At 42.5% G+C, this 25,991-nt stretch overlaps 1 protein-coding gene across 1 annotated transcript in view; it reads left to right on the top strand.

Moving 5' to 3' along the window:
- The first annotated feature begins 723 nt into the window (after positions 1–723).
- NOX4 (NADPH oxidase 4) overlaps positions 724–25,991 on the top strand; it is a 145,770-nt gene continuing 120,502 nt past the window's right edge. Inside the window, exons 1-2 of the mRNA XM_070944016.1 lie at positions 724–780; positions 18,557–18,652. Coding sequence (XP_070800117.1) covers positions 724–780; positions 18,557–18,652 — 153 coding nt within the window. The remainder of the gene's footprint in view (positions 781–18,556; positions 18,653–25,991) is intronic.

Genomic DNA, 25,991 nt, shown 5'->3' on the forward strand with positions numbered 1-25,991 from the left:
AATATTTTGGGGATGATGTCATAATCTAAGGTAATACAAGTAATACGAGTAAATAGTAAGTCAATGCACGATGTGGATGATGTAAGTTCATTCTTACACGTGCATAACACACACACACACCCCTCAACGGACATATTTGTGGTTTACGCGCGTGGGACCCATTCGCATCCAACCCACGCTCATCCCACACGAATTTAATTCGGACAAACAAAAGAAGCTCCGGACTGGCCGGCTGGGATTCGCCAAGGACACGCGGGCGGGCAAGAAACAAAAGAGCCAGCGCTTGCACGTCCGGGGAGTGGGGGGGGATTCCCCTACGAAGCTCCCAGAGGGGGGATTCCCCTTGTTGGAGACCCCCACCCATCCCCGTGCCAGGCCCAGGAGAGGAACGAAGAGGGAGGGAGCGAAGAGAAGGCTGGCAGGCGCCGGTGTCTGCATGGCTCGAAGGAGCTGCCTCTCTCCCCACCCGGCCGCAGACAAAGGAGCCGGTCGGCGCCACCCTGCAAGTTGTCCACAAGGCGCAAAGGAAGGTGGAAAGGGTGGGAAGTGGTCAGATCTCTCCCCCACCCACCCCGGGACAGGGGAAGGAAGGGGGCGAGGGAAGAGGGGGAGGCCGGAAGGAGGGGAGAAAGGGGGGGGAGTCTTGGCCGTCGGGGGCTGCAAAGGAAGAGCCCGTTGTGGGGGGCTGCCCCTTAAACGCGAAGCGGAGCCGGTGCAGGCACCATGGCTCCGTCTTGGAAGAGCTGGCTGGCCAACGAGGGAAGCAAGCATCTTTTCCTGGTAAGAACCAGCCTTTCCCAAGTGGCTTAAACAAGGGGTGGGATTGGGGGGCGGGGGGGGGGATTTGTGTGTATGTGTTTTTTTGTGTGTTTTTGTGTTTTTCTGCAAGCGCGCTGGCGATTGAGGGTGCTTGGAGACGCGCGCCCTGGGCGCGCAAGAACGAAAACTTTATTTAATAAAAAAAAAAGATTGTTTTAAAAGCGCTTTTGCTGCTCTTCTCGCCCACGCGCGTCGAATCCGGAGGAAGTTTGTAGAGATCTTCAAGACATCCAGGTCCCGGTTGTCCCCAAAGATGCCTTTTTTCCCCCTTTTTTTTGCAAGAGGCAGTTGGCCTTTCTGGTTTGTCTTGGAAGGCGTTTGGCATCTCATCCAAGAAGTCCACCTTTGGGAATTCCCCACCATCCAGTCCGAGCTGAAGAAACTGTCTTGGATGAGAAGCAGAAGGCGCTAAACGAACTGGTGTAAGTCGAGGACTTAACCAGTACAGGATGGTAACTTTTTCTGGAAAGTCCACTTCCACTTCTGTGGTTGTCAGGAGCCCTCGGAAATCAAATCCGGTGCCCTCGCTTTGGCAAGCCAGCGTCTGCACACGCTCAGGAACCCTCTTGTCCCATCAACCTGCTCAGGAGATGTGCTTCCTCCATTCCTCACTAACCAGTCAGAGCTGAAGAAGCTTCTTGGATGACAAGCGAAATGTCTTCAAAGAAAAAACAGAAAGTCCAGTTGTCTATGGAGATTCACAATCATCTGGATGGGGAGGAACAGGCTTCGACTCAACCCTTCCAAGACCGAGTGGCTGTGGATGCTGGCATCCTGATATAGCCAGCTGGTGCCATCGCTGGCTATTGGGGGCGAGTCATTGACCCTCACAGAGGGGGCTCGCAACTTGGGCGTCCTCCTGGACACACGGCTGTCTTTAGAAGAGCATATGACGGCCGTGGCCAGGGGGGGCTGTTTATCAGGTTCGCCTGATACGCCAGTTGCGCCCCTTTCTGGATCAGGATTCCTTATGCACAGTCACTCATGCTTTCGTCACTTCCCGCCTGGACTATTGTAACACTCTCTTCATGGGGCTCCCCTTGAGGAGCACTCGGAGGCTCCAACTGGCGCAGAGTGCGGCCGCGCGGGTGGTGATGGGAGCGACGTGCCACTCCCATGTAACGTCTTTCCTGCGCGAGCTGCACTGGCTCCCGGTGGTCTTCCGAGTGCGCTTCAAGGTTTTGGTTATCACCTTTAGAGCGCTCCATGGCTTAGGGCCAGGGTATTTACGAGACCGCCTTCTGCTACCGATAACCTCCCACCGGCCAATACGCTCACACAGAGAGGGCCTCCTCAGGGTGCCGTCGGTCAAGCAATGTTGGCTGGCGGCCCCCAGGGGGAGAGCCTTCTCTGTGGGAGCACCCGCCCTCTGGAACGAGCGACCTCCCGGAATACGACTGATCCCGGATCTCCGCACTTTCCGTAAGGCCCTGAAGACGTTTTTATTTCAGCAAGCTGGCCTAGCCTAATTAGGTTTTTTATGGGTTAGTTTTTAATTGTATAGCTTTGGAGTTTTAAATTGAGGGCCGATTGATTTAATTTATTTTCGCTATCTTAACTTTTATATTGTATGTATTTTAATTTTGGCTGTTCACCGCCCTGAGTCCCTAGGGGGAGAAGGGCGGTATATAAATTCAAATATAAATAAATAAATAAATAAAATAAAAATAAAATCCAGGTCATGGTTGTCCCAAAGGTGCTTTTTCAAGAGGCAACTGGATTTTCTTGCTATTCTTTGCACCATGCACCAAACGCACAGCGTGCATTTGGTGCATGGTGCGCATGTGTGGCCAGAGAACCGGTAGTAAACCGGTTCAGATTTCACCCCTGGCTCAAACCACACTGGCAGCCATTGACTAGAGAGGGGAATTCGCAGCAGCCAATCAGTCAATAGGAGCTGGGCAGATCCCAGCCCCCTCCCCCCTTCCAACATTGTCAACATGGTTGTTGCAGATTATTCGTAAAACAAGATTTCTCTTGGAAAAAGGAAAACCCACTTTGAGCTAATGACAAAATGAAGCCGCTCTATGATGGGCGGAGGATAAGATGAATCAGGGTGGATAAAAATCAATGATTTTTTTAAAAAAATCAAAAAAATCAGATTTTTTTAATTTAAATTGGATTTTTTTGATTTTTATCGAATTTATTTTAATAAAAAACTTTTGGGGTAAAAATCTATCGTAAGATAGTTCTCTATTTAAGATACATAAATAATTTAGTTTATTCAGCATGAAATGGAGCTTAGTTATGTAGCAGGAGGCTGTATATTCTGCAACACTGGGACTATTGGTGAGTCAACAGTGGGTCAAAGGAGTAGCAGAGATGACAGTTGCTCTTTAAAAATTATGATTTAAATCGAGTTGATTTAAATCAAGCCTTTTTACTAGTGATTTAAATCATGATTTAAATTGTGATTTAAATCAACTCGATTTAAATCAAATCCACTTGAGATGAATATAGATTAACAGAGTTGGAAGGGACCTTGTAGGTCATATAGTCCAACCCCCCAGTCAGGCCCATCGGAAGTCAGGAAACGGGCCGTATCTGGCCTCTGGAGCGCCTCGGGGGATGGGGGGTGGGGAAGGCCATTTTCGTCCTCCCCAGGCTCCAAGAAAGCCTCTGGAGCCCGGGGAGGGTGAAAAACGGGCCTTCCGGACCCACTGGAAGTCGGGAAACGGGCCATTTCTGGCCTCCAGAAGGCCTCCAGTGGGGTGGGGAAGGCTGTTTTTGCCCTCCCCAGACTCCAAGAAAGCCTCTGGAGCCTGGGGAGGGAGAAAAACAGGCCTACAGGGTCCACCGGTAACCTTTTTGCCGTCGTATGCCAAAAGGGGAGTGCGAGGGGGGTGGGGTGTCGCATGCACATGCGTGGGGGGCAGAGCTCAGGGGAGCATTGAATTATGGGTGTGGGCACGCGTGTGTGCGACCCCCCCCAGACTCCCCCCCACTTTTGGCACATGACAGCAAAAAGGTTAGCCATCACTGCTCTACACCATTTCTGACAAATGGCTGTCCATTTAATTTAATTTTGTTTTTAATTGCATTTTAATATTTGTATTGTGTGTTTTAATTTTGGCTGTTCACCGCCCCGAGTCCTTCAGGAGAGGGGGCGGTATAAAAATTTAATAAATAAATAAATAAATAAATAAATAAATAAATAAATAAATAAATAAATAAATAAATTTGTCTTTTTGAAAGCCTCCAGTGATGAAGTTCCTATATGCCTTTAAAAATGCCAAGCAAGTCATTTTCGTGTCATGGTTAGTTAGTGGTCCATAAAGAAGATCCTTCATAGACTTCAGTGGAGCTTGGTCCCTAAAAATGGCATCCTGTACAATCAGGGGTATGAAACAAATGTAACTTTGGAGAGGGTGAAGAATCGTTGCAGGTAGTTTTCAATTTACAACCATTTTGTTTAGTGATGGTTTGAAGTTAAACTGGCACTGATGCCGGTTTTCTACACTTAAGGCCTTTGCAGCATCCCTCTGATCACGTGATCAAAATTCAGAGGCTTTGGCAACCGACATGTATTTATGAGGGTTTCAGCGATCCGGGGTCATACGATAACCTTTTGCAACCTTCTAACAAGCAACGTCAATACGGAAGCCAAATTCATTTAACAACTGAGTCGCTAATATAACAGCTGTGACAAAGAATTGTAAAATGGGGCAAAACTCACTTATCTCTCTTGCTTAGCAAGAGAAATTTTGGCCTTCCTTCTTTCCTTCCTTCCTTCCCTTCCCTTCCCCTCCCCTCTCTCCTTCCTTCCACCTTTCTCCTTCCTTTCTTCTTTATCTTATTTCCTTCTTTCTCTCCCCCCCTCACTTCTGCCTTTCACCTTCCTTCCTTCCTTCTTTCTTTCCTTCCTTTTTGTCCCTCCCCCTCACTTCTGCTTTTCTCCTTTTCCTCCATCCCTCCCTTCCACCTTTCTCCTTCCTTCTTTATCTTATTTCCTTCTTTCCTTCTTTCTCTCTCCCCCTCACTTCTGCCTTTCACCTTCCTTCCTTCCTTCCTTCCTTCCTTCCTTCCTTCCTTCCTTCCTTTCCTTCCTTCCTTCTTTCCTTCCTTTTTGTCCCTCCCCCTCACTTCTGCTTTTCTCCTTCCTTCCTCCATCCCTCCCTTCCACCTTTCTCCTTATTTCCTTCCTTATTTCCTTTCCTTCCTTCCTTTCTCCCTTCCTTCCCTTCCCTTCTTCCTTCCTTCCTTCCTTCCTCCTTCCTTTCTTCCTTCTTTTCTTCTTTCTTTCCTTCCTTTTTCTCCCTCCCCCTCACTTCTGCTTTTCTCCTTCCTTCCTCCATCCCCCCTTCCACCTTTCTCCTTATTTCCTTCCTTATTTTCTTTCCTTCCTTCCTTTCTCCCTCCCTTCCCTTCACTTCTGCCTTCCTTCCTTCCCTTCCCTCCCTCCTTCCTTCCACCTTTCTCCTCCCTCCCTCCCTTCCTTATCTTATTTCCTTCTTTCCTTCCATCTTCTTTCTCTCCCCCTCACTTCTGCCTTTCACCTTCCTTCCTACTTCTTTCCTTATCCTCTTTCCTTCCTTCCTTCTTTCCTACTTTTTTCTCTCTCCCTCACTTCTGCCTTTCTCCTTCCTTCCTTCCTTCCTTCCTTCCTTCCTTCCTTCCTTCCTTCCTTCCTTCCTTCCTTCCTTTTTCCTTGCACTTTTTACTCCTTTTTTCCTTAATAAAGATTTTATATAAGCTGAATATTCATGGGTATGGAGCCAGAGAGATTGAGTTGAACCAGTGAAGGACAGGATGTTTATATGTACCATCGAATTAAAATAATAGATCAGCAAAGGGATTTGTTCATCGTGCAGTAGTATTTAACCAGCATTAGTTCTTTTTATGGTAGGCACATGTTATTTAGCCTGCAAAAACAAGGATGAATACTAAGTGGCTATGAAGAAATAAAGAGCACCCCTTTTCTGCTGGACTGTTATATTTCTGGCATTTAGTAACAGTAACCTTATGCATTATTTACAATATATACAATGTTGGGAATTCTCACCATGTAGAGGTATGAACTAGACTGTTCTCTGTGTCATATAATATATGTGGATATATGCGTAATTCTGTATTTATTTATCTATTTCGTTATATTTATGTAGTGTATATTGGAGGTGGTGACCCTTTGAGAGCTATATGCAAAGAAATGTCATTTTAATGTATTCCAATCTGATCTATTCTATTCTATTCTGTTCTGTTCTGTTCTGTTCTGTAATTTGTTCTACTGTGTTTCCCTGAAAATAAGATCCTGACTTATATTTTTTTGAACCCCGAAATAAGCGCTTGGCCTTATTTTTGGGGAGGTCTTATTATTTTGGTGCGTGTGGAGCAAGACGGGGATCCTTTTGCCATCTTACCCGATTTCCAGCTCTGTCTCCCTAACCCTAACCAGAGGAAATGGCAGGGACTGGCTGTGCATGCATTTAAATATTTTTGGGGAGGACTTATTTTCTGGGGAGGGCTTATTTTCAGGGGAGGTCCTATTTTGGGGGGGAGGTCCTATTTTTGGGGGAGGACTTATTTTCGGGGAAACATAGTATTCTATTCTATTCTATTCTATTCTATTCTATTCTATTCTATTCTATTCTATTCTATTCTATTCTATTCTATTCTATTAATTCATCAGTGCAGCGTGCCACACTAATTTAAACAATTGACCTTGGACGAGTCAAAAAAATGTAAACCTTTGATCTGTGGTCTACAATTTGCTCACCTCCAACTAGGAAACAGTTGCTATGGTTAAGCATCAAACAATAAATACATCAATGAGAAAAATACAAATACATTGGCAATTACAAAGATTCCAGGCACCTCCCCATTCTCTCAACCTTCCTTGGTGACACTACATAATCTCTGCTCTCAGATCTGCTGAGCTGCTAAATTTTGGGGAGAATTGAAATCTCTATCGAGCAATGGGATGCAGGGCGTTAGCAGCAACAAGAATTTGGGGTGCACTGCGTTAAGTCAAAGCAGGGAGGTTTGCTGGGCTGTGAGAGTGGCTAGCCTGATATTTTGCATTGAACAGAGAACAGGTAATCCTGAATTTAAGACTATCATTGAACCCAGAACTCTGATTGTAAGTTGCGCCAGTCGTTAAGCAGATCATCACATGACAAATCAGATTTTATGACTTTTTTTTTGTGATGGTTGTTAAGTGAACACAGCAGTTGTTAAGCAAATGCCAGTGTCCAAGTAGCAACTTGAGTGACAGGCGGGGATACTTACCACTATAAAATCATGGCCTGTCATGTGGGAGACCGGGGTTGACAGTCAGAGTCATTAAGCATAAGGGTTGTTTTTTTTGCCAGAAACTAAAAATACAGGCAGTCCTTGATTTACAACCATGTATTTACTGACCATTCAAAGTTTACAACAGCACTGGGAAAAAAAGAGACTTATGACTGCTTTTTCACACGACCGTTGCAGCACCCCCGTGGTCATGTGATCAAAATTCAGTCGCTTGGCAACTGGCATGTACTTATGTCGGTTGCAATGTCCCCGGGATCATTTGATCACCATTTGTAACCTTTCCAGCTGCCTTCCAACACTCAAAGCCCATGGAGGAAGCCGGAGTCGCTTCAATGACTGAATTATTCACTTAACAACTTAGATAGATAAAATAGACTAGCAGAGTTGGAAGGGACCTTGGAGATCTTCTAGTCCAACCCCCTGCTTAGGCAGGAAACCCTACACCACTTCAGACAAATGGTTATCCAACGTCTTCTTAAAAACTTCCAGTGTTGGAGCATTCACAGCTTCTGGAGGCAAGTCGTTCCACTGGTTAATTGTTCTCACTGTCAGGAAATTTCTCCTTAGTTCTAAGTTGCTTCTCTCCTTGATTAGTTTCCATCCGTTGCTTCTTGTCCTGCCTTTAGGTGCTTTGGAGAATAGCTTGACTCCCTCTTTGTGGCAACCCCTGAGATTTTGGAAGATTGCTATCATGTCTCCCCTGGACATGATAGAATCTATGATTCCCATAGAGTTTGCCAATTGTCCAAGTCGATACTATGTCCCAAATATTTACTCCAATGTTGTTGTAAATTTTAATGATTGTTGCAAAGAGATATTTGTACCCAGATGACACACTGTTTAAGGGAAGATGGAATGTTTCTATTTAAAAAAAGTAAAAACTTATTTAAAAAAAAGGAGTGGCAGAGAAGAATAAATGAATAAAGTCCTCCTTTATTTGCTAAATTTATATCCTTTTTCTGCCAGAGCCCAGGGCAATTTACAAGGGGTCTCCATAATACACCCACACAACAACTCTGTGTGGTAAGCTAGTCTTAATGCAGTCAGCGGTGTGGCTGTAATATGGTGTGCTGAGCCAAGAAAAGAGAAAAGAAAAGGACTCCCCCATACTCCTATTATGGCTAAATCAGGTAACCTGATTTACAGATGTATTAAGCTAACAGCTGGTCTTCCCAGCTTTCCAAGCCACGAGCGACACATACTCCCTTCTAGCTTAGTTGAGCAAGCTGTGAGAATTGATTCAAAGGCCACAGTAGAAAAGAGATGGAAAGTTTTGACATTAATTACTGCCGAGGAATGGTTGGTGAAGTTGACAGATTTTGCAGAAATGGATAATTATCTTCTTTGCCTGGGAAAAAAGAAGACATCCGCATTTACTGGTGACTGAAAACTTCGTAGGGATTTTTAATGTAATTTTTTTTTAAAAAAAACCCTTTTGATTTATGGCTTTGATGATTAGAGAGGATAAGGGGGGGGATATGATGTAACTTTAGAGAGAGGAGTTAAAATCTGTTTGCACTTTTAACTGCTGTGAAGAATATCAGAAGCCTCTATATATATCCTTTCTATTTTTCTTCAATTTTGTTGGCATTTTTGCTTTTTTTAAATTTCTTTTTCTCTTTTATATTAGTTTGTATTAGCTTTCATTTTCTTGTTTAAAAGTCTTAATTATATTATTGGAATATATATTATTATATACCATATACATTATAATATGTAATTATGAACTTATGAAAAAATAAGTAATTTTTAAAATTAATTCTTTTTTTAAAAAAATAATTTTTATTGAGCATTTTACATTTTAAAACCAAACACACAATAGAAGAGACAAAAAAATCCCCCCAAACACACACACATCAGAAGTTAAAATACAACAGATATATACAATCTTACAACTTTCTGCATCAACTTTTGTCTTTATTCTTAGCTTTTATCCTCCTGTTCCTTCTCTTTATTCTTTATTTTTAAATATTCATAATAAACTCATTTGTTAGCAGGATCATTATTTACATTTATATCCAGTATGTTAATATCAAATTTCACTTTATATTCTTATTTCTTAATTTGATTTCTGTTTTCCAACTATGTATAAAACCTATTTTATATTTTATATTTTAATTTTTAAAATTAATTCATGTATATGTATATACTGTGTATATATTGTGTATGTATATACATGCCTATAGATAGATAGATAGATAGATATAGATTAGATATAGATATAGATATAGATATAGATATAGATAGATATATACACACACACACATATGCATATATGTATGATTACGTATTTGTGTGTGTATTCATTCAATGTGAGAGATTGGGTTCATTACAGCATTTCTGCTAATCACTTAAACATTAAGTAGCAGTAGGACTTATTAAAAAAATCATAATATATCTGCATTGAATACAGAGTATGGACTTAGCCTATCCTCTATCAGTACTGGAAAACATCCCTTTATATTTGACATAAAATAGTAGATGTATTAAGAAATACAGAGGGCAAGGAAGCTTCAGTTTTATCTAAACTACATGTTGAGAGAGAAAGAAACAGAAAATTATCCTCTTGAACTCAGAGACTCGTTTAATTAAAAATAGGCCTTTGAGAACTACAGTAGTGGCCAAAATTGTGAAACCTTTTGGGAAAAGTGTATTTTTGAGGTTTGATGGCTAATAACACCACTTTTTTTTTTTTTTTGAGTTTCAAGATTTTTTTTTTTTTTAATTTGATTTATATGCTGCCCTTCTCTGGAGACTCAGGGCGGCTTACAATGTGTTAAGCAATAGCCTTCATACTTTTGTATATTTATACAAAGTCAGCTTATTGCCCCCACAAACTGGGTCCTCATTTAACCTACCTTAGAAAGGATGGAAGGCTGAGTCAACCTTGAGCCTGGTAAGATTCGAACCTGCAGAAATTGCAGGCAGCTGTGTTAATAAAAGGGTGCATTAAACCACTGTACTACCTAGGAGTAGCCCAGACCTTCACCCAATGGAAAATCTATGGAGCCGACTAAAGAAACTTGTTAGTCAGAAGCGACCCAACAATCAAATCCAGTTAATAGAAGCAATCCTTCAATCTTGGCTTCACATGATAACAGCTGCAGAACTAAAAGACTTGGTTCACTCCATGGGAAGACATTGTAAGGCCGTAATTCATGCTAAAGGTTACCCAACTAAGCACTAACCGACATGGTAATAATTTTTTTATATCTCGTTTTTTTCTATGGTGACAATTTTTGTATATCTTGTTTTTTTCTACGTGTTTCACTTTTCTTCTTTATACTGTAACTGCTATTCGAATAGCAAATCCTTTATAAAGGTTATTGCATTACATTCTTGATTAAATTACCTTTCCATTCATATATAATTTTATGGTACTACTCCAAAAAAAAAAAAAAAAGTGGTGTTATTAGCTAGTTTTAGAAAATACACTTTTCTCAAAAGGTTTCCACATTTTTAGCCACTACTGTAGATACAAGGAGCAGTCATGGAGAATGTTCCCTTCATCTCTCTTTTCATTTGCTCTTTTTTTTTTTTTAAATTTGATTTATATGCCGCCCTTCTCCGAAGACTCAGGGCGGCTTACAATGCGTTAAGCCAGTGTTTCCCAAACTTGGCTATTTTAAGATGCATGGACTTCAACTCCCAGAATTCCCCAGCCAGTATGCCTGGTTGAGGAATAGTATGCCTGGTTGAGGAATTCTGGGAGTTGAAGTCCATACATCTTAAAATAGCCAAGTTTGGGAAACACTGCGTTAAGCAATAGCCTTCATACTTTTGTATATTTTACAAAGTCAGCTTATTGCCCCCACAAACTGGGTCCTCAATTTACCTACCTTAGAAAGGATGGAAGGCTGAGTCAACCTTGAGCCTTGGCGAGATTCGAATTTACTAATTGCAGACAGCTGGAGTTAAATTACAATGCATTAGTCTGCTGAGCTATCCAGGCTCCTGCTAGTCAAGGAAGAGGTACCAAGTGGTGATGAAATCTCCAAAAAGGGGTGATAGGTCAAGAGACAATACAGAATAACAGAGTTGGAAGGGACCTTGGAGGTCTTCTAGTCCAACCCCCCGCTCAAACAGGGGACCTTATAACCATCCCCGACAAATGGCTCTTCTTAAAACCCTCCAGTGATGGAGCATCCATAACTTCTGGAGGCAAGTCGTTCCACTGGTTAATTAAAGAGAGAAGAGAAACTACTTTAAAAAGGAAGAGATCTTTTCTTGTGGGAAGGCTTTATTAGTTTCAGGGAATTGGAAGAGCATAATCCAGTTGGCAAAGCACTTTTTTTTTTTGTCTAATGCTTGATCAGGACTGGACTAGAAGACTCCCAAAGTCCTTCCAACCAGGATGGATAAAAATCAATGATTATTTTTTTAAAAATTAAAAAAGTCAGATTTTTTTGATTTAAATCAGATTTTTTTTTATTTAAATCGGATTTTTTTTGATTTTCATCAAATTTATTTTAATAAAAAACTTTTGGGGTAAAAATCTATCGTAAGAGAGTTTTCTATTTAAGATACATAAATAACTTAGTTTATTCAGCATGAAATGGAGCTTAGTTATGTAGCAGGAGGCTGTATATTCTGCAACACCGGGACTATCGGTGAGTCAACAGTGGGTCAAAGGAGTAGCAGAGATGACAGCTGCTCTTTAAAAATTATGATTTAAATCGAGTTGATTTAAATCAAGCCTTTTTACTAGTGATTTAAATCATGATTTAAATTGTGATTTAAATCAACTCGATTTTAATCAAATCCACCCTGCTTCCAACTCTGTTATTCTGTTTTTATGGCATTAGCAACTGCAGAAAAATCCTCTCCTTAAAATATTGGAAAATGATGTCATCAGTCCAGACTAAAGGCTGCAGATTAGACATGACTAACCTGGGATTTCCCCCTAGATGTTTTGGGTGTATAGTGGACTTTTTGTTTTTTTGGAAAATTGGGGTAGATGGAATCCTAAACTCGATGCCTATCTCATCCTAAAGTCATCTGGTGATTTAATGTGGTTTGGGTTAGCATTCCGAGCCAAGCCTTATGGTTTGTAAACTCTTGAGTTATGATCTAGCATATTGGGAATCCAACCGATTGTAATGTACTAAAAAAAAAAAAAGCCCAGGAGGTCATGATTTCCCCTACAAAACAGGCTTAGTTTATTTACAAAACGTGTATCCCAAATTTCCATTGTTTTCTTTGAACAGTTCCAGAATACGGATACAATTCAGTTAAGATGACCAAGTGCTTGCGTTACAGTGTTTCAAATTAAAACCGTTTTGGGTAGAAATGCTTACCAAAGATGTCAGATTAAACAAAACTTCTGAAAACACTCTTAAAGAACATGCATGTGGATCAGGGGTGAAATCCAGCAGGTTCTGACAGGTTCTGGAGAACTGGTAGCGGAAATTTTGAGTAGTTCAGAGAACCGGCAAATACCACCTCTGGCTGGCCCCAGAGTGGGGTGGGAATGGAGATTTTGCAGTATCCTTCCCCTGCCATGTCCACTAAGCCACTCCCACCAAGCCACACCACGCCCACCAAGCCACATCCACAGAACCTGTAGTAAAATAATTTGGATTTCACCACCGATGTGGATGAACAGAGACCTCATCTGATAGCAGTGGAATTTTATACGGCTTTGTGCCAACTATTATAAAATCAGAAGGGTGCAGCAGTGGGTTTCACATTTTGTTACCACAGCTCGCCACGCACATGCTCGCTCGCTTTGCGCGCGCACTCGCCTTCCACACATGTGCACCACCTCAAAAACGTGCCTAAATAGGACAGCATAGAGCTAGGGCGGGTGGGCGATTTCTGCTACCGGTTCGCTGGAACCGGTCTGAACCAGCTGAATATCACCTCTGGAAGGGTGGATGGGTAAACAGTTCTCTGTTAGAATTTCACAATGTGGGATAAGGATGTTTAACCTTTTTTCTCCTGTTCTCATGTTGGCTCAAATTGGGCGACCTAGCAGAAGGTTTAGAAAGCTATGAGGGGTGTTTATTTGCCTACGACACTCCTAGTCCATCTTTACATTAAACCAGACATACCCAGTTCCAGCAACTGTTCTTTATATGTTTTAGCCTCCAGTTTCCTTGTCATCTTTGTTGCTCTTCTCTGCACTCTTTCTAGAGTCTCAACATCTTTTTTAAATCATTGCAAACAAAAGTGGATGCAGTATTCTAAGTGTGGTCTTACAGAGGCATTATAAAGTTGTATTAACACTTCAGTTTTGGGAAGGCGAAGATATTCCTGTAGATGAAAATATGATTAAGAAAATATTGGAATGTGCAGAAATGAATAGATTAATATTAGCAAGTAAAGGGAAGGAAGAATCTGATTATTATAACATATGGGATTTATTTTATTAATGGTTAGAGAAGAAATATGAAAATAATGTATAATAAAACCAAATAAGTTAAAGAGAAATATTATGATAATAGAATGTTAAGTGTTAAACATTAATATTAAAATAAGAGTCGATATAAATAATGAATATGGTGGCAAGCTTCAATTGTTGTGACACAAAAAATATGTACCCAGATGACTCACTGTTTAATGAATGTTTTGTATTAAAAGAAAATAAAAAAAACTATTAAAAAAAACACTTCAGTTTTGATCATGTGATCATGAGGATGCTGCAATGGTCATAAGTGTGGAAAACACTCATAAATCACTATTTTCAGTGCCATTGTAACTTTGAACCATCACTTAATGAACTGTTGTAAGTTGAGGACTAAATGTACTACGTATAGGGGGAAGAAAGTCTTCTGCAAAGACCTTAAGGCAGTGTTTCTCAACCTTGGAAGCTTGAAGATGGGTGGACTTCAACTCCCAGACTCCCCCAGCCAGCGCTGCTGGCTGGGGGACTCTGGGAATTGAAGTTCACCCATCTTCAAGCTACCAAGGTTGAGAAACACTGCCTTAAGGTCTTCTATTTTTCTAGTGCAGTTCCAAGATGGACTTCCATAATAATCCTTCATGAAGATACCTACATGATACATGATACTGAATCTAGGTACTGAGATACCTAGATTCTTGATGAACTTGCAGATTCTTTCAGAGTCAGTGGCTTGTGGTTTACCGTTAGTGGCTTGTGGGCAGGGGTGGGACTCAAAAATTTTAGCAACCGGTTCTCTGCCAGGTTGCTGGGTGGGCATGGACATGGTGGGTGTGGCCTACTCAGCCTCCTGCACCACGGCAGAGTGGGGGTTGTTTTCGCCCTCCCCAAGCTCCGGAGGCCCTCTGGAGACTGGAAACAGGCCCATTTCTGGACTTCTGGAACTTCCAGGATGCCCTTTTTTCACCCTCCCCAGGCTCCGGAGGCTTTCCTCAAGCCTCTGGAAGGGTGAAAATGACCTCTCCTGGGCTCCCTCTGGAGCCTGGAAATGGGCCTGTTTCCGGACTTCCGGAACTTCCGGAACTTCCGGAAGGCCCATTTTTCACCCTCCCGAGGCTCCAGAGCTTTCCTTGCCTCCAGGAAGGGAAAAACAGCCTCCCCTGGGCTCCGGAGGCCCTCCACAGGCCAGAAACAGACCCATTTCCGGATTTGCAGAACTTCCGGGAGGCCTGTTTTTCACCCTCCCAGAGCCTCCGTGTGGGCGCTGCACTTACCTGGCATCCAAAACAGGCTGCGTGGAGACTCCTGGGACGGGTGGGGTGGGTGGGCCAGGCCAGCCGGTCTTTGCAACCACCGGTTTGGCGAACCAGATGTAAAATTAGCATCCAGTTCACCCGAACCAGTCTGAACCGGATGAATCCCATCCCTGCTTGTGGGTTACCAAACCAAAGATGAGAATTAGAACTTGGAGAAGAATATATCTCTAGCTCAAATCACACTAATCAAGTTGAAAAGTTGAGATTGGTTATGGCGATGAGCAAGATAGGAAGGAGCAGCTCCCCTCTGTAACTGATCAAAACCGAAGCCCGGGAATCTAAAGAAATGGACCTCCTGTTCCCACAACAAGTTTAATTAGATTAGTGGTGGAATTAGTGAGTTGTGTGAATGCCCAGAGTGTCATTTGTCCCAGTCAATCCAAGGGAATTATATTTAATGCAAAACAGATCTGTCCATGCGCAGCCAAGTGTGGTTTATCTGATAGACCATAAATAAAGAAAGCATAAGTTAAGTTATCGTGGGAACTTTTGAGATCAATTGATCTACTCATTTAACCAGAGTGGTTAGGACTCTTTAACAGATCCATTATGCATAAGGTCAAATTAAGTTCACCCAGACTTCTGTTGTGGGGACATTCCAAATCACTCAGTTCACCTGGCAGTGGAAGAGGGGCTTCAGTATCCTTCTGGAGCAAGAGGACATGGGATCGTAGGCATTTCCCGGGAGTTCTGTACTGTATTTCTGAAATAGTGCTTTTGATCTGTTTCATATGATTGGGTGGAAATCATCCCGTTTGTTCATAGAAGCAATTACCAAGTTTCTATGGCCATAATCACTCTTTTGTTGGGTGTCTTCAAGCTGAGCCTGGACCAATGATTCTCACAGATGTTCAAGTGTGGATTCCTGAGCATAGCAGGGGGACAGACTTGATGGCCTCAGTGACCCCTTCTGGTACTGTGATTCCAAAGGTTGATCAGTGCCATGTTCTATGGCAGTGATGGCCAACCTTTTTGCCATCACGTGCCAAGAGCGGGGTGTGTGTGTTGCGTGTGCGCATGCCCACACCCATAATTATATGTGCCCCAGCCCCGCGCATGCATGTGCAACCCCCCTATGCTCCCCCTGCTCCTGGCACACGATGGCCTGGTAGGCCCATTTTTCTCTCTCACCAGGCTCCAGAGCTTTTCTAGGAGTCTGGGGAGGGCAAAAACGGCCTTCCACAGACCCCTCCCAGAGGCCGGAAACGGCCCATTTGCCAACTTCCGGTGGGACCGGAAGGCTCATTTTTTGCTGTCCCCAGGCTCCAGAGCCTTTCTAGGAGTCTGGGGAGGGCGAAAATGGCCTTCCCCACTCCCTGGAGGCCCTTGGGGAGAGAGAAAAATGGGCCTCCCCACCATCATCCGAGGTCCTCCGGAGGCAGGAAACAGCTTGCTTCCCTACTTCTGGTGAACCCAGAAGGCCGCACTGGAACTGAGCTCACATACCCACTGATATGGCTACGTGTGCCACTTGTGGCACGCGTGCCATAGGTTCACCGTCACGGCTCTATAGCAACGATTTATGCAAATCCATTGTCCCCACTGAACCCTTGTACAAACGGGATATTTTGCAAGTTCCAATTGAAGGTCCCAGATTTAAGAACGATGCCAGGAGTGAATTGTGTTGTGTGAAGAAGTAACTGTTGTGTTTTTTTCCATCCTGAATCAGTCGTATTATAATTTACTTTAAGAACTCTAACAAGTTAGTTTTCCAAGGGGGGGGAAGCAATATAGATAGTGCTTGACTTATGACCACAATGGAGCCCAAAATTTACGTTGCTAAGTGAGAAATTTGTTAAGTAAGTTTTGCTCCATTTTACGACCTTCCTTGTCACATTTGTTAAGTGAATCACTGCAGTTGTTAAATTAGTAAGTGAATCTGGTTTCCCCATTGACTTTACTTGTCAAAAGGTCGCAAAAGAGGATCACATGACCCTGGGACACTGCAACTGTCATAAATATGAGTCACTTGTCAAGCATCTAAGTGTAAATCACATGACCACGGGGATGCTGCGATGGTCGTAAGTGTGAAAAAAAGGACATAAGTCGCTTTTTTCAGTGCCATTGTAACTTTGAATGGTCACTAAATGAACTGTTGTAAATCAAGGATTACCTTTCTTTCGCACTTATGCCAATTTCTTCAGGCTAGACACCCGTTTCTTAATTTCTAACCTGACTGAGCTAAATTGAAGACAAACCTGAGAATACATAACCACATTTTCACTTGAACCCAACTTGAAACCATTGTTCCCTTGAACAATCAGACAATACACTAACTTCTAATGTTCAAAACCTGGGATAATCAAGTGCAGCTTTTATGTTTAAGTACCACACTATGCCCATGAAATGGTTAAATATTATGGAATAGTTCACTAAAATAAGGGTTTACATAATTTGTAGATGATCCAATCATATTTTAGTCTGATATAACATGTTACGACAATTTAATTGTTGTGTTTTAGGATTTTTTTTAAAAAAATCCCACCTTTATTATTTTTTATAAATAACTCAAGGTGATAAACACACACGGCGCTTTTTCCTCCTCCGATTTCCTCCAAAACAACCACCCTGTGAGGTGGGTTGATTGAGAAAGAGGAACTAACTGGCCCAAAGTCACCCATCAGCTTTCATGCCTAAGGTAGGACTAGAACTCACAGTCTCCTGGTGATAGGCCCAAAGTCACCCACCAGCTTTCATGCCTAAGGCGGGACTAGTTTCCTGGTGATTGGCCCAAAGTCACCCACTGACTTTCATGCTTACTGAGGGACTAGAAACTCAAAGAGTTTCTGGGTTTTAGCCTGGTGCTTTTAAGTCAGGAGTAGAATTCATGGTCTCCTACTTTCTAGCCTGATGTCTTAATTGAGGGGTGTCAAATTCGATTTCTTCGAGGGTCAGCATTGTAGTTCTCCTCCGCGGGCCAGCTGGGGGGGCATTTTAGTTGCCCGTTTTGGCCGGCAAAGTACTTCAGGAGGCCATCCAGATCAAAAACAGGCCATGAGGGCACCGCGAAACACCCCCCCCGAAAATGGGCTGCCAAAATGCCGCTCCCCTCACTGCCCCGTGGAGGAGAACTACAATACTGATCCGGCCCTCGAAGAAATCCAGTTTGCGGGCTGTTTTGGCCGGTAAAGTGATTCAGGAGGCCGTCCAGGCTGAAAACGGGCTGCGCGGGGGCCCTTTGCCCCGTTTTGGCTGCCAGAGGCACCACGGGCTGGCCGTTTGCTATTTCCCAGTTGGCCCTGCAGGCCAGATTTAATCACCCCGCAAGCCAAATCCGGTCCGCGAGCCTTGAGTTTGACACCCCTGTCTTAACCACTATACTGACCGACCTGGCTCTCCTACTTTTTCTGCCTATTTAACGTATCCATAAATTTATGGAGATTCTCAATCATCCAAGTCTTTGGGCCAATCGCCAAGATACCATGAGTTCTAGTCCCTCTTAGGCATGAAAGTTGTCTCGGTGACTTTGAATCAGTCCCTCTTTCTCAGCCCAACTCACCTCACAGGTTGACATTGTGGAGAAAATGAGAGAAGTATTGTGTGTTCATCACCTTGGATTATTTATACAAATAATAAAGGCGGGATTTAAAACTCTTATCCGTAAATCTTTCATTAATCCTTTTATGTATTTAGGGCAACATTGGAAACGCACCAAAAAAATTGGTTCCCTCCCCTTTAAAAAAAAAAGTTTTATAAATCTTCTGCCCAATTCCCAAGTCTCTGATCATTTTTGTATGGTCCATTATGGAGAAAGTTTCTGCTTTTTTGAACATGTGGTTTCTAATTACTCTTGGATTTTCTCTCCTCCCTCCCTTTTTTCCTCCTTCAGCTGCTCTGGCTATGTCTCAACGTAGGATTGTTTTGGAAAACTTTCCGACTGTATTATTGTGAACCGCAGTACTACTATTTGCATCAGATGCTGGGGGTAAGTGGCGCAGGAGGAATTCTTCCCTTTTCCTTGAAACTCTGAGAAAGTCAATAGAAAACTGGGCGAATCAGGAAGATGTGAGATTCCTAGGGCTGTTCGAGGAAAGGGGTGAGGATGGATATTTGGTTTAGGGCAGGGGTCTGCAACCTTAAACACTCAAAGAGCCATTTGGACCCATTTCCCATAAAAAAGAAAACACCGGGAGCCACAAAATCTGGGTGGGCGTGGCCAACTTGACCTCACTCATTTCCACCAGTCACATGACCCCCTAGCCATGCCTACCCACTACCCTTCTCATTAGGGCAGAGAACCGGTTGTTAAAAAACACCGGGAACCACAAATGCCTTTTAACATCTCTCTCTCTCTCCCCCCCCCCTCCCTCCCCCCCCTCTCTCTGTATCTCTATGTCTCTGCCCCGGCCACTTCTCTATCCCCCTCCGTCACCTTTCTCAGGCCAGGCGAGGAGTGACTGGGAGGGGAGGACGAGGGATGGGGCCAGCCAGTGGTGGGATCGCTCAACAGGGAGCCACAGCAGAGGGTCCAAAGAACCGCATGTGGCTCCCGAGCCGCAGGTTGCTGACACCCGGTTTAGGGAGAAGGGAAGTCAAGGGAAGACAAAAGGGCTGCCTTTGAGTTGAGAAAAGGCCTTTGCAAGAGCCTGGGAAAACGAACTCCCACCTTCTGTTCCCAGCTGCAAACTGACATGCTATCTGCCACATGAACTCAGTTCAACAGAGAGACTTGGACTTCTTCTGTTAGTCATGACTTCTTCTGTTGCCACAAAGAAGAGGAGGTCAAGCTCTTCTCCAAAGCACCGGCAGGCCGGACAAGAAGCAACGGGTGGAAACTAATCAAGGAGAGAAGAAACCTAGAACTAAGGAGAAATTTCCTGACAGAACAATTAATCAGTGGAACAACTTGCCTCCACAAGATGGGGGTGTTCCAATACTAGAGATTTTTAAGAAGAGATTGGGCATCCATTGTTCTGAAATGGTATAGGGTTTCCTGTCTGAGAAGGGGGTTGGACTAGAAGACCTCCAAGCTCACTTCCAACTCTGTTATTCTGTTATGATCACAGTAACCAGCTTTGCGGGCTTGTTCCGGTGAGGGCTTTCCATGTCAGCCCTTCCTAATGTGGCTGTCTTGAGGGACAAGTTATTATTATTTTTTAAATGCACATTTGCATCTCTTCAATTTCGTTGTCTTGAGTCCCTTGTGAAACTCATTCCAAAATTTTTTAAAAAATCAGACGCTAATGGGAAAAAATATTTTTTTTCCAATGACTGCTTTCTCTTTTCTCTGAGGGGGAAGCAAGTAACAGATTTTTCAAGCAGAATCATGGATCTGGCTGCTGAAGCATTATAGATCAGGGGTCTCCAACCTTGGCCACTTTAAGCCTGGCAGACTTCAACTCCCAGAATTCCCCAGCTGGCTCCCAATCACAACTGGGAGCAGAATTATTGTCGCTAAGGATGTCAGTTGTTAAATGAGTCACATCTGGTTTTTATTACCATTTTTTTTTGGCTTCAGCTGTAGTTGTTAAGTGAATTATGCGGTCGTTATGCGAATCCTCGACTTTGCTTGTCAGTAACAGCCCTGGGAATGTTATAATGACAGTCACACAACCCCATTGTGCAACAAACATCGTAAAGCGGTTGCCAAACATTTGAATTTTGATTGAGTTACTCTTTGGCTGCTGCCACACTTGTAAGTGGGAGGGCCATTTATAAGTCAGCTTTTAAAGTACCGTTATAACTTTGTAGGATCACTAAATAAATGGTTGTAAATGGAGGATAATCTGTATTCTGCAATTAAATAAATGAAACTCTTTCAAACTAGTTTGCAGCCGGTATAATAAGCCCAAAATCAGAAAGAACTGTGTTACCTTGCAGGGGAGATGAGCAGCATAGAAATTTAATAAATACAAATTAATAAATGGAAAGAAAGAAGGAAGGAAGAAAAGAAAGAGAAAGAAAGAAAGAAAGAAAGAAAGAAAGAAAGAAAGAAAGAAAGAAAGAAAGAAAGAAAGAAAGAAAGAAAGAAGAGAGAGAGAGAGAACACCTTTTCAGACTAGCAAATGTTGGCTAAAGTTGATGAATGAGCCATCGGTCATGAAAATTCATGGCTTTTAATAAAATCTTATCCTGAAAAGGTAGTACCAGTCTCCTTTGAATTTTTGTATTTCAAAGTGTGTCTTTATAGCTATATAAACTTTGGAATAAACCCTACAGAGCTCAGTGGCTGGGTTCGCACATTATATTGTACTACAATTTCTTTTAAATATGGTTGATTGCATTGGGAACAATTGGCTGAAAAATCCTATAATGAGCGACACCCCCCCCCCCCCCGGATTATAAAGCACAAAAAGATTTAAGTTTGATATGACTTATTAAACCAAAGTCAAACAAATTACAGTCTGCTTTAGGAGAGTGTGTAAATTCAGGCCAGTGTGTATCTGAACAATTGCTGCTGGGATCAGATTGCATAATTTCCCTCCTGTGTGAGGTGCGTCTCTTTAGAATGAGTTCCCTCCCTCACTATTTTGATCTCAAATATTATAGAGATTTGTGATGTTCAAAAAAATCCCTCATAGTTTACCACAGTGGTGAGATGAAATGTCTTTAAAAAAAAACCCCAACATGCTAGGATTAATAAATGCAACCTAAATGGTAGCATCTGGAAATTTTCATGTTCATAAAAAGAGAATTATGTGGATTCATCGTCTGATTGTTTTATCTAGAATTGGGCTCTCCAGGTTTTCAGTACTTCCTAGTCCTTTTTTCTAACTACTGTATATATTACCACTGAAAAGAAATCCCTATGGAGCAGTGGTGAAATCCAAATTTTTTGACTACTGTTTCTGTGGGCATGGCTTGGTGGGCGTGGCTTGGTGGGCGTGTCAGGGGAAGAATACTGCAAAATCTCCATTCCCACTCCACTCCAGGAGAAGGATACTGCAAAATCCCCATTCCCTCCCCACTCCTGGGGGAAGGATATTGCAAAATCTCCATTTCCACCCCACTCTGGGGCCAGCCAGAGGTGGTACTTGTCGATTCTCCAAACTACTCAAAATTCCCGCTGCCAGTTCTCCGAACTGCTCAGAATTTTCGCTACCGGTTTTCCGGAACCTGTCAGAACCTGCTGGATTTCACCCCTGCTATGGAGTTGTTAATAAGATAGAAGTAGTCCTTGACTTACAGGCCACTCATTTAGTGATGGTTCAGAGTTACAACAGCACTGAAAAAAGGAATTTATGGCCGTTTTTCATACTTACGACCATCGCAGCCTCCCTGTGGTCTTGTGATCAAAATTCAGAGGTTTGCCAATTGACTCATATTTATGACGGTTGCAATGTCCCGGGGTCATGTGCTCACCTTTTGTGACCTTCTGACAAGCAAACTCAATGGGAAAACCTGATTCACTTAACAACGTGTGACTAACTTAACTGCAGTGATTCACTTAATAACTGTGGCAAGAGACTGTCACAAAACTCACTTAACAACTGTCTCGCTTAACAAGAGAAATTTTGGGCTCAATTGTGGTTGTAAGATGAGGAGTACCTCTACACCATTCAGAGATAGAAAAAAATGCTGTCGAAATAATGCCGTTTTGATTCTCTAGTTGAAGATGAGACAGAAACAAGTTTGTCTAAGCTTTCACTATTCTGTTACCCGTGTTTCCCCGAAAATAAGACCCTGTCTTATATTTTTTTGAACCCCAAAATAAGTGCTTGGCCTTATTTTCGGGGAGGTCTTATTATTTTGGGGCATGTTAGGATATGGTTTGAGCCTAACAAGTTGTCCAGGCAATATATGTGTACTGTAACTTTAATAGGGATATGTATTATGTGACTTTAAAGTTTTCCTGCTGATTCATTGTAATGCTGAGTCATGCTGTAATTAGATAATCACTGGTTGTAAAAGTATTTAAGCAAGGTACTGTAAAGTGTTCAGTTGATGATAAGCTACCATAGTGTGTGGAGTTTCTATCCATTGTGCTATCATCATTGTATGGATCTGCTACCATCGTGGTTTGTGAACCAGAGTGAGTTTGTTATTCTAACCAACTACTGTTTGTGTGGTAAGAAGAGTTTTTGTATCACTGGACTGATTTAACTGGCAAAGACTTGGATTGATTTAAAGACTATGAGATTGTTTTTTCACTATAAAGTAAACTTTTGCTAAACCAGTTTGCACATCTCTTATTCATTGCTCTCAGCAACGTTTCTCTGTGCTCTACACTCTGCTGGTTGGTAATACAACAACAATATCCTTAACAGGGCACCTGAAGGAAACCAGAGGAAATGCGGGAACCAGCTGTGCATGCATTTAAATATTTTTTGGGAGGGCTTATTTTCAGGGACGGCTTATTTTAGTGCATGCGCTCCAAAGCCCAATTGGGCTTATTATCAGAGGATGTCTTATTTTAGGGGAAACAGGGTAATATACTAAATGTCTGTGGAGATTCTCAGTCATCCAGGTCATGGTTGTCCCAAAGTTGCTTTTTCAAGAGGCAACTGGACTTCCTTTGTTTTTCTTTGAAGACGTTTCGCTTCTCATCCAAGAAACTTCTTCAGAGCTGAAGAAGCTTCTTGGATGAGCAGCGAAACGTCTTCAGAGAAAAACAAGGAAGTTTAGTTGCCTCTTGAAAAAGCATCTTTGAGACTGTTAATATGCTCTACAAAAATAAAGTAGCATTTCTGGGATCCTTGTGGCGCCTGATCCATCTCTTAAAAACTGACATTAGGAGATTAAATTTATCCACCAAAACATGCAGTCATTAATTGGGTGAATCTAATTTATTGATTTGTTTGTATCCCATCTTTATTGTTTTCACAAAAAGTTCAAGGTAATGAAGGTATCAAATATTCTTTCCTCTTCTATAGCAACCCAGTGAGATGGATTGGGCTGACAGAGAGGGAGTGAATGTTTTTTCCCCGAAATAAGCAGGATCGAGGTGAGGGGGATTGAATTAGCTTAACTTTAAATTAATTAAAAGTAAATGCCCTTAATGAAATACACTTCATTAAATGCAATGAATATTAAACCAAGGAGCGCTTATTAAAACTGCAATTCCCCTTGTGGTTTTCCTCATATTCTTTTTTCATCACAGCGAAAACTGGAATGTGGTAGCAAATTTGGAAAGGACTTGGGACACCAGACACAGAAAGTATCCTGGCAGATTTAAACAGAAAAGTAAATTTAATCCCATCCCTGAGATAAACCAAGATAGGGCTTAGCTTTTCTTTTTGTCTCTAGCCCATAATTCTGTCTGTCTGATAATTCTGTCTGTCTGTCTCTCTGTTGTATTTACCGTATTTTCCGGCGTATAAGACGACCGGGCGTATAAGACGACCCCCTACTTTTCCTGTTAAAATATAGGGTTTGGGCTATACTCGCCGTATAAGACTACCCCTCTTCCAACGCACACCAAATAAAAATTAAAAAAACATCAACTGGCTCACCCACAATGTAAAAGCAGCTGTGCTAGACCCAAAATGGCCCCTGAAACAAGCAGGAACCTCACACAGCCACAAAAAGCCCCAAAAAACAACTTTCACGCTTTACACACACAACACAACACAACACAACACAACACAACACAACTGGCTCATCCACAATGTAAAAGTAGCTGTGCTAGACCCAAAATGGCCCCTGCAACAAGCAGGAACTTCACACAGCCACAAAAAGCCCAAAACCCCAACTTTCACACTTTACACACACAAAATTCCACATACAGCTTTGTGAGATTTTGTGTGTTTGTGTAGTTAGAGTGAAACACTACAGAAACACACTAAATCTCAGAAAGCTGCACAAATATTATTTTATTTTATTTTTATTTTTATATGAAAGCTAAATTTAAACTTCCTAAACTTTAAATGGCTAGGTCTAAAAAAGAACTAAAAAAAACCCCAATTAACTTTTTTTTTTTTAAAGATCCCAAAGGGGAAAAAAACTTACGGTACCCAATAGAACAGGGGTCTCCAACCTTGGCAACTTTATGACTTGTAGACTTCAACTCCCAAAATTCCTCTGCCAGCTTTGTTTCTGGGAGTTGAAGTCGCTTGCTGATGGAATGGATTCAGGCAAGCGAAGCAAGGCAAGCAACTAAGGCAGTGGTTCTCAACCTTCCTAATGCTGCGACCCTTTAATACAGTTCCTCATGTTGTGGTGACCCCCAACGATAAAGTTATTCCTAAAACCATCAAAAATATGTGTTTTCCGATGGTCTTAGGCCAGGGGTCCCCAACCTTTTGGACCTCAGGGACCACCAACTTCATAATTTTAAATTTCGCAGACCACTAATACGAATCCAGTGCCCCGCTTGCTGAAGCACCTGGACTCCCAGTACGGGATGGGGTCCTTCAGGCACTCTCCATCCTCTCTGTGTCTCTCTCTCTCTCTGTCTCCCACTCTTTCTCTCTCATTCTCTCTTTCTCTCTCTCTCATTTTCGCTTTCTCTCTCTCTCCCTCTCTTTCTTTCTCTCCCACTCTTTCTCATTCTCTCTTTCTCTCTCCCCCCTCTCTCATTCTCTTTCTCTCTCCCACTCTTTCTCATTCTTTCTTTCCCCCACTCTTTCCCTTTCTCTCCCCTCTTTCTCATTCTTTCTCTCTCTCCCACTCTTTCTCTCTCATTCTCTTTCTCCCCCCTTTCTCTCTTTCTCCCACTCTCTTTCTCTCTTTCTCCCCCCCCACTCTCTCTCATTCTCTCTTTCTCTCTGTCCCCCTTTCTCTCCCCCCCACTTTCTCTTTCTCCCTCCCCCTCTTTCTCTTTCTCTCTCTCCCACTCTTTCTCTCTCATTCTCTTTCTCTCTCCCCCTCTTTCTCTCTCTCCCCACTCTCTCCCTCTCATTCTGATTCTCTCATTCTGATTCTCTTTCATTTTCTCTCCCTCTCTCTCATTCTCTCTCTGATTCTTTGGTTCTCTTTGATTCTGTCTCTTTCTCTGTCTCTCATTCTCTCTCTCTCACTCTCTCTCTCTGATTCTCTCTGTCTCTTTCTCTCATTCTCTTTCATTCTGTCTTTCTCTCTCTTTCATTCTTTGTCTCTTTCTGTCTCATTCTGATTCTCTCTCTCTCATTCTCTCTTTCATTCTTTGTCTCTTTCTCTCTCTGTCTCATTCTGATTCTCTCTCTCATTCTCTCTTTCATTCTTTGTCTCTTTCTCTCTCTGTCTCATTCTGATTCTCTCTCTTTCTCTCTCTTTCTCTCTCTCTCTCATCTCATGGGCCAGCCAGTGTCTTGGGGCTGAGAGGAAGTCAAGCATCTCCCTGAGAGACTGAGGGCCGGAAGAAGTGTGGGAGCGAAGCACTACTTGAACTTGTGCGGCATGAGCAT

Source organism: Pituophis catenifer, unplaced genomic scaffold (assembly GCF_029215685.1).
Source record: "Pituophis catenifer annectens isolate HBS135680 unplaced genomic scaffold, rPitCat1.0.hap2 SCAF_4, whole genome shotgun sequence".
Taxonomy (NCBI): Eukaryota; Metazoa; Chordata; class Lepidosauria; order Squamata; family Colubridae; genus Pituophis; species Pituophis catenifer.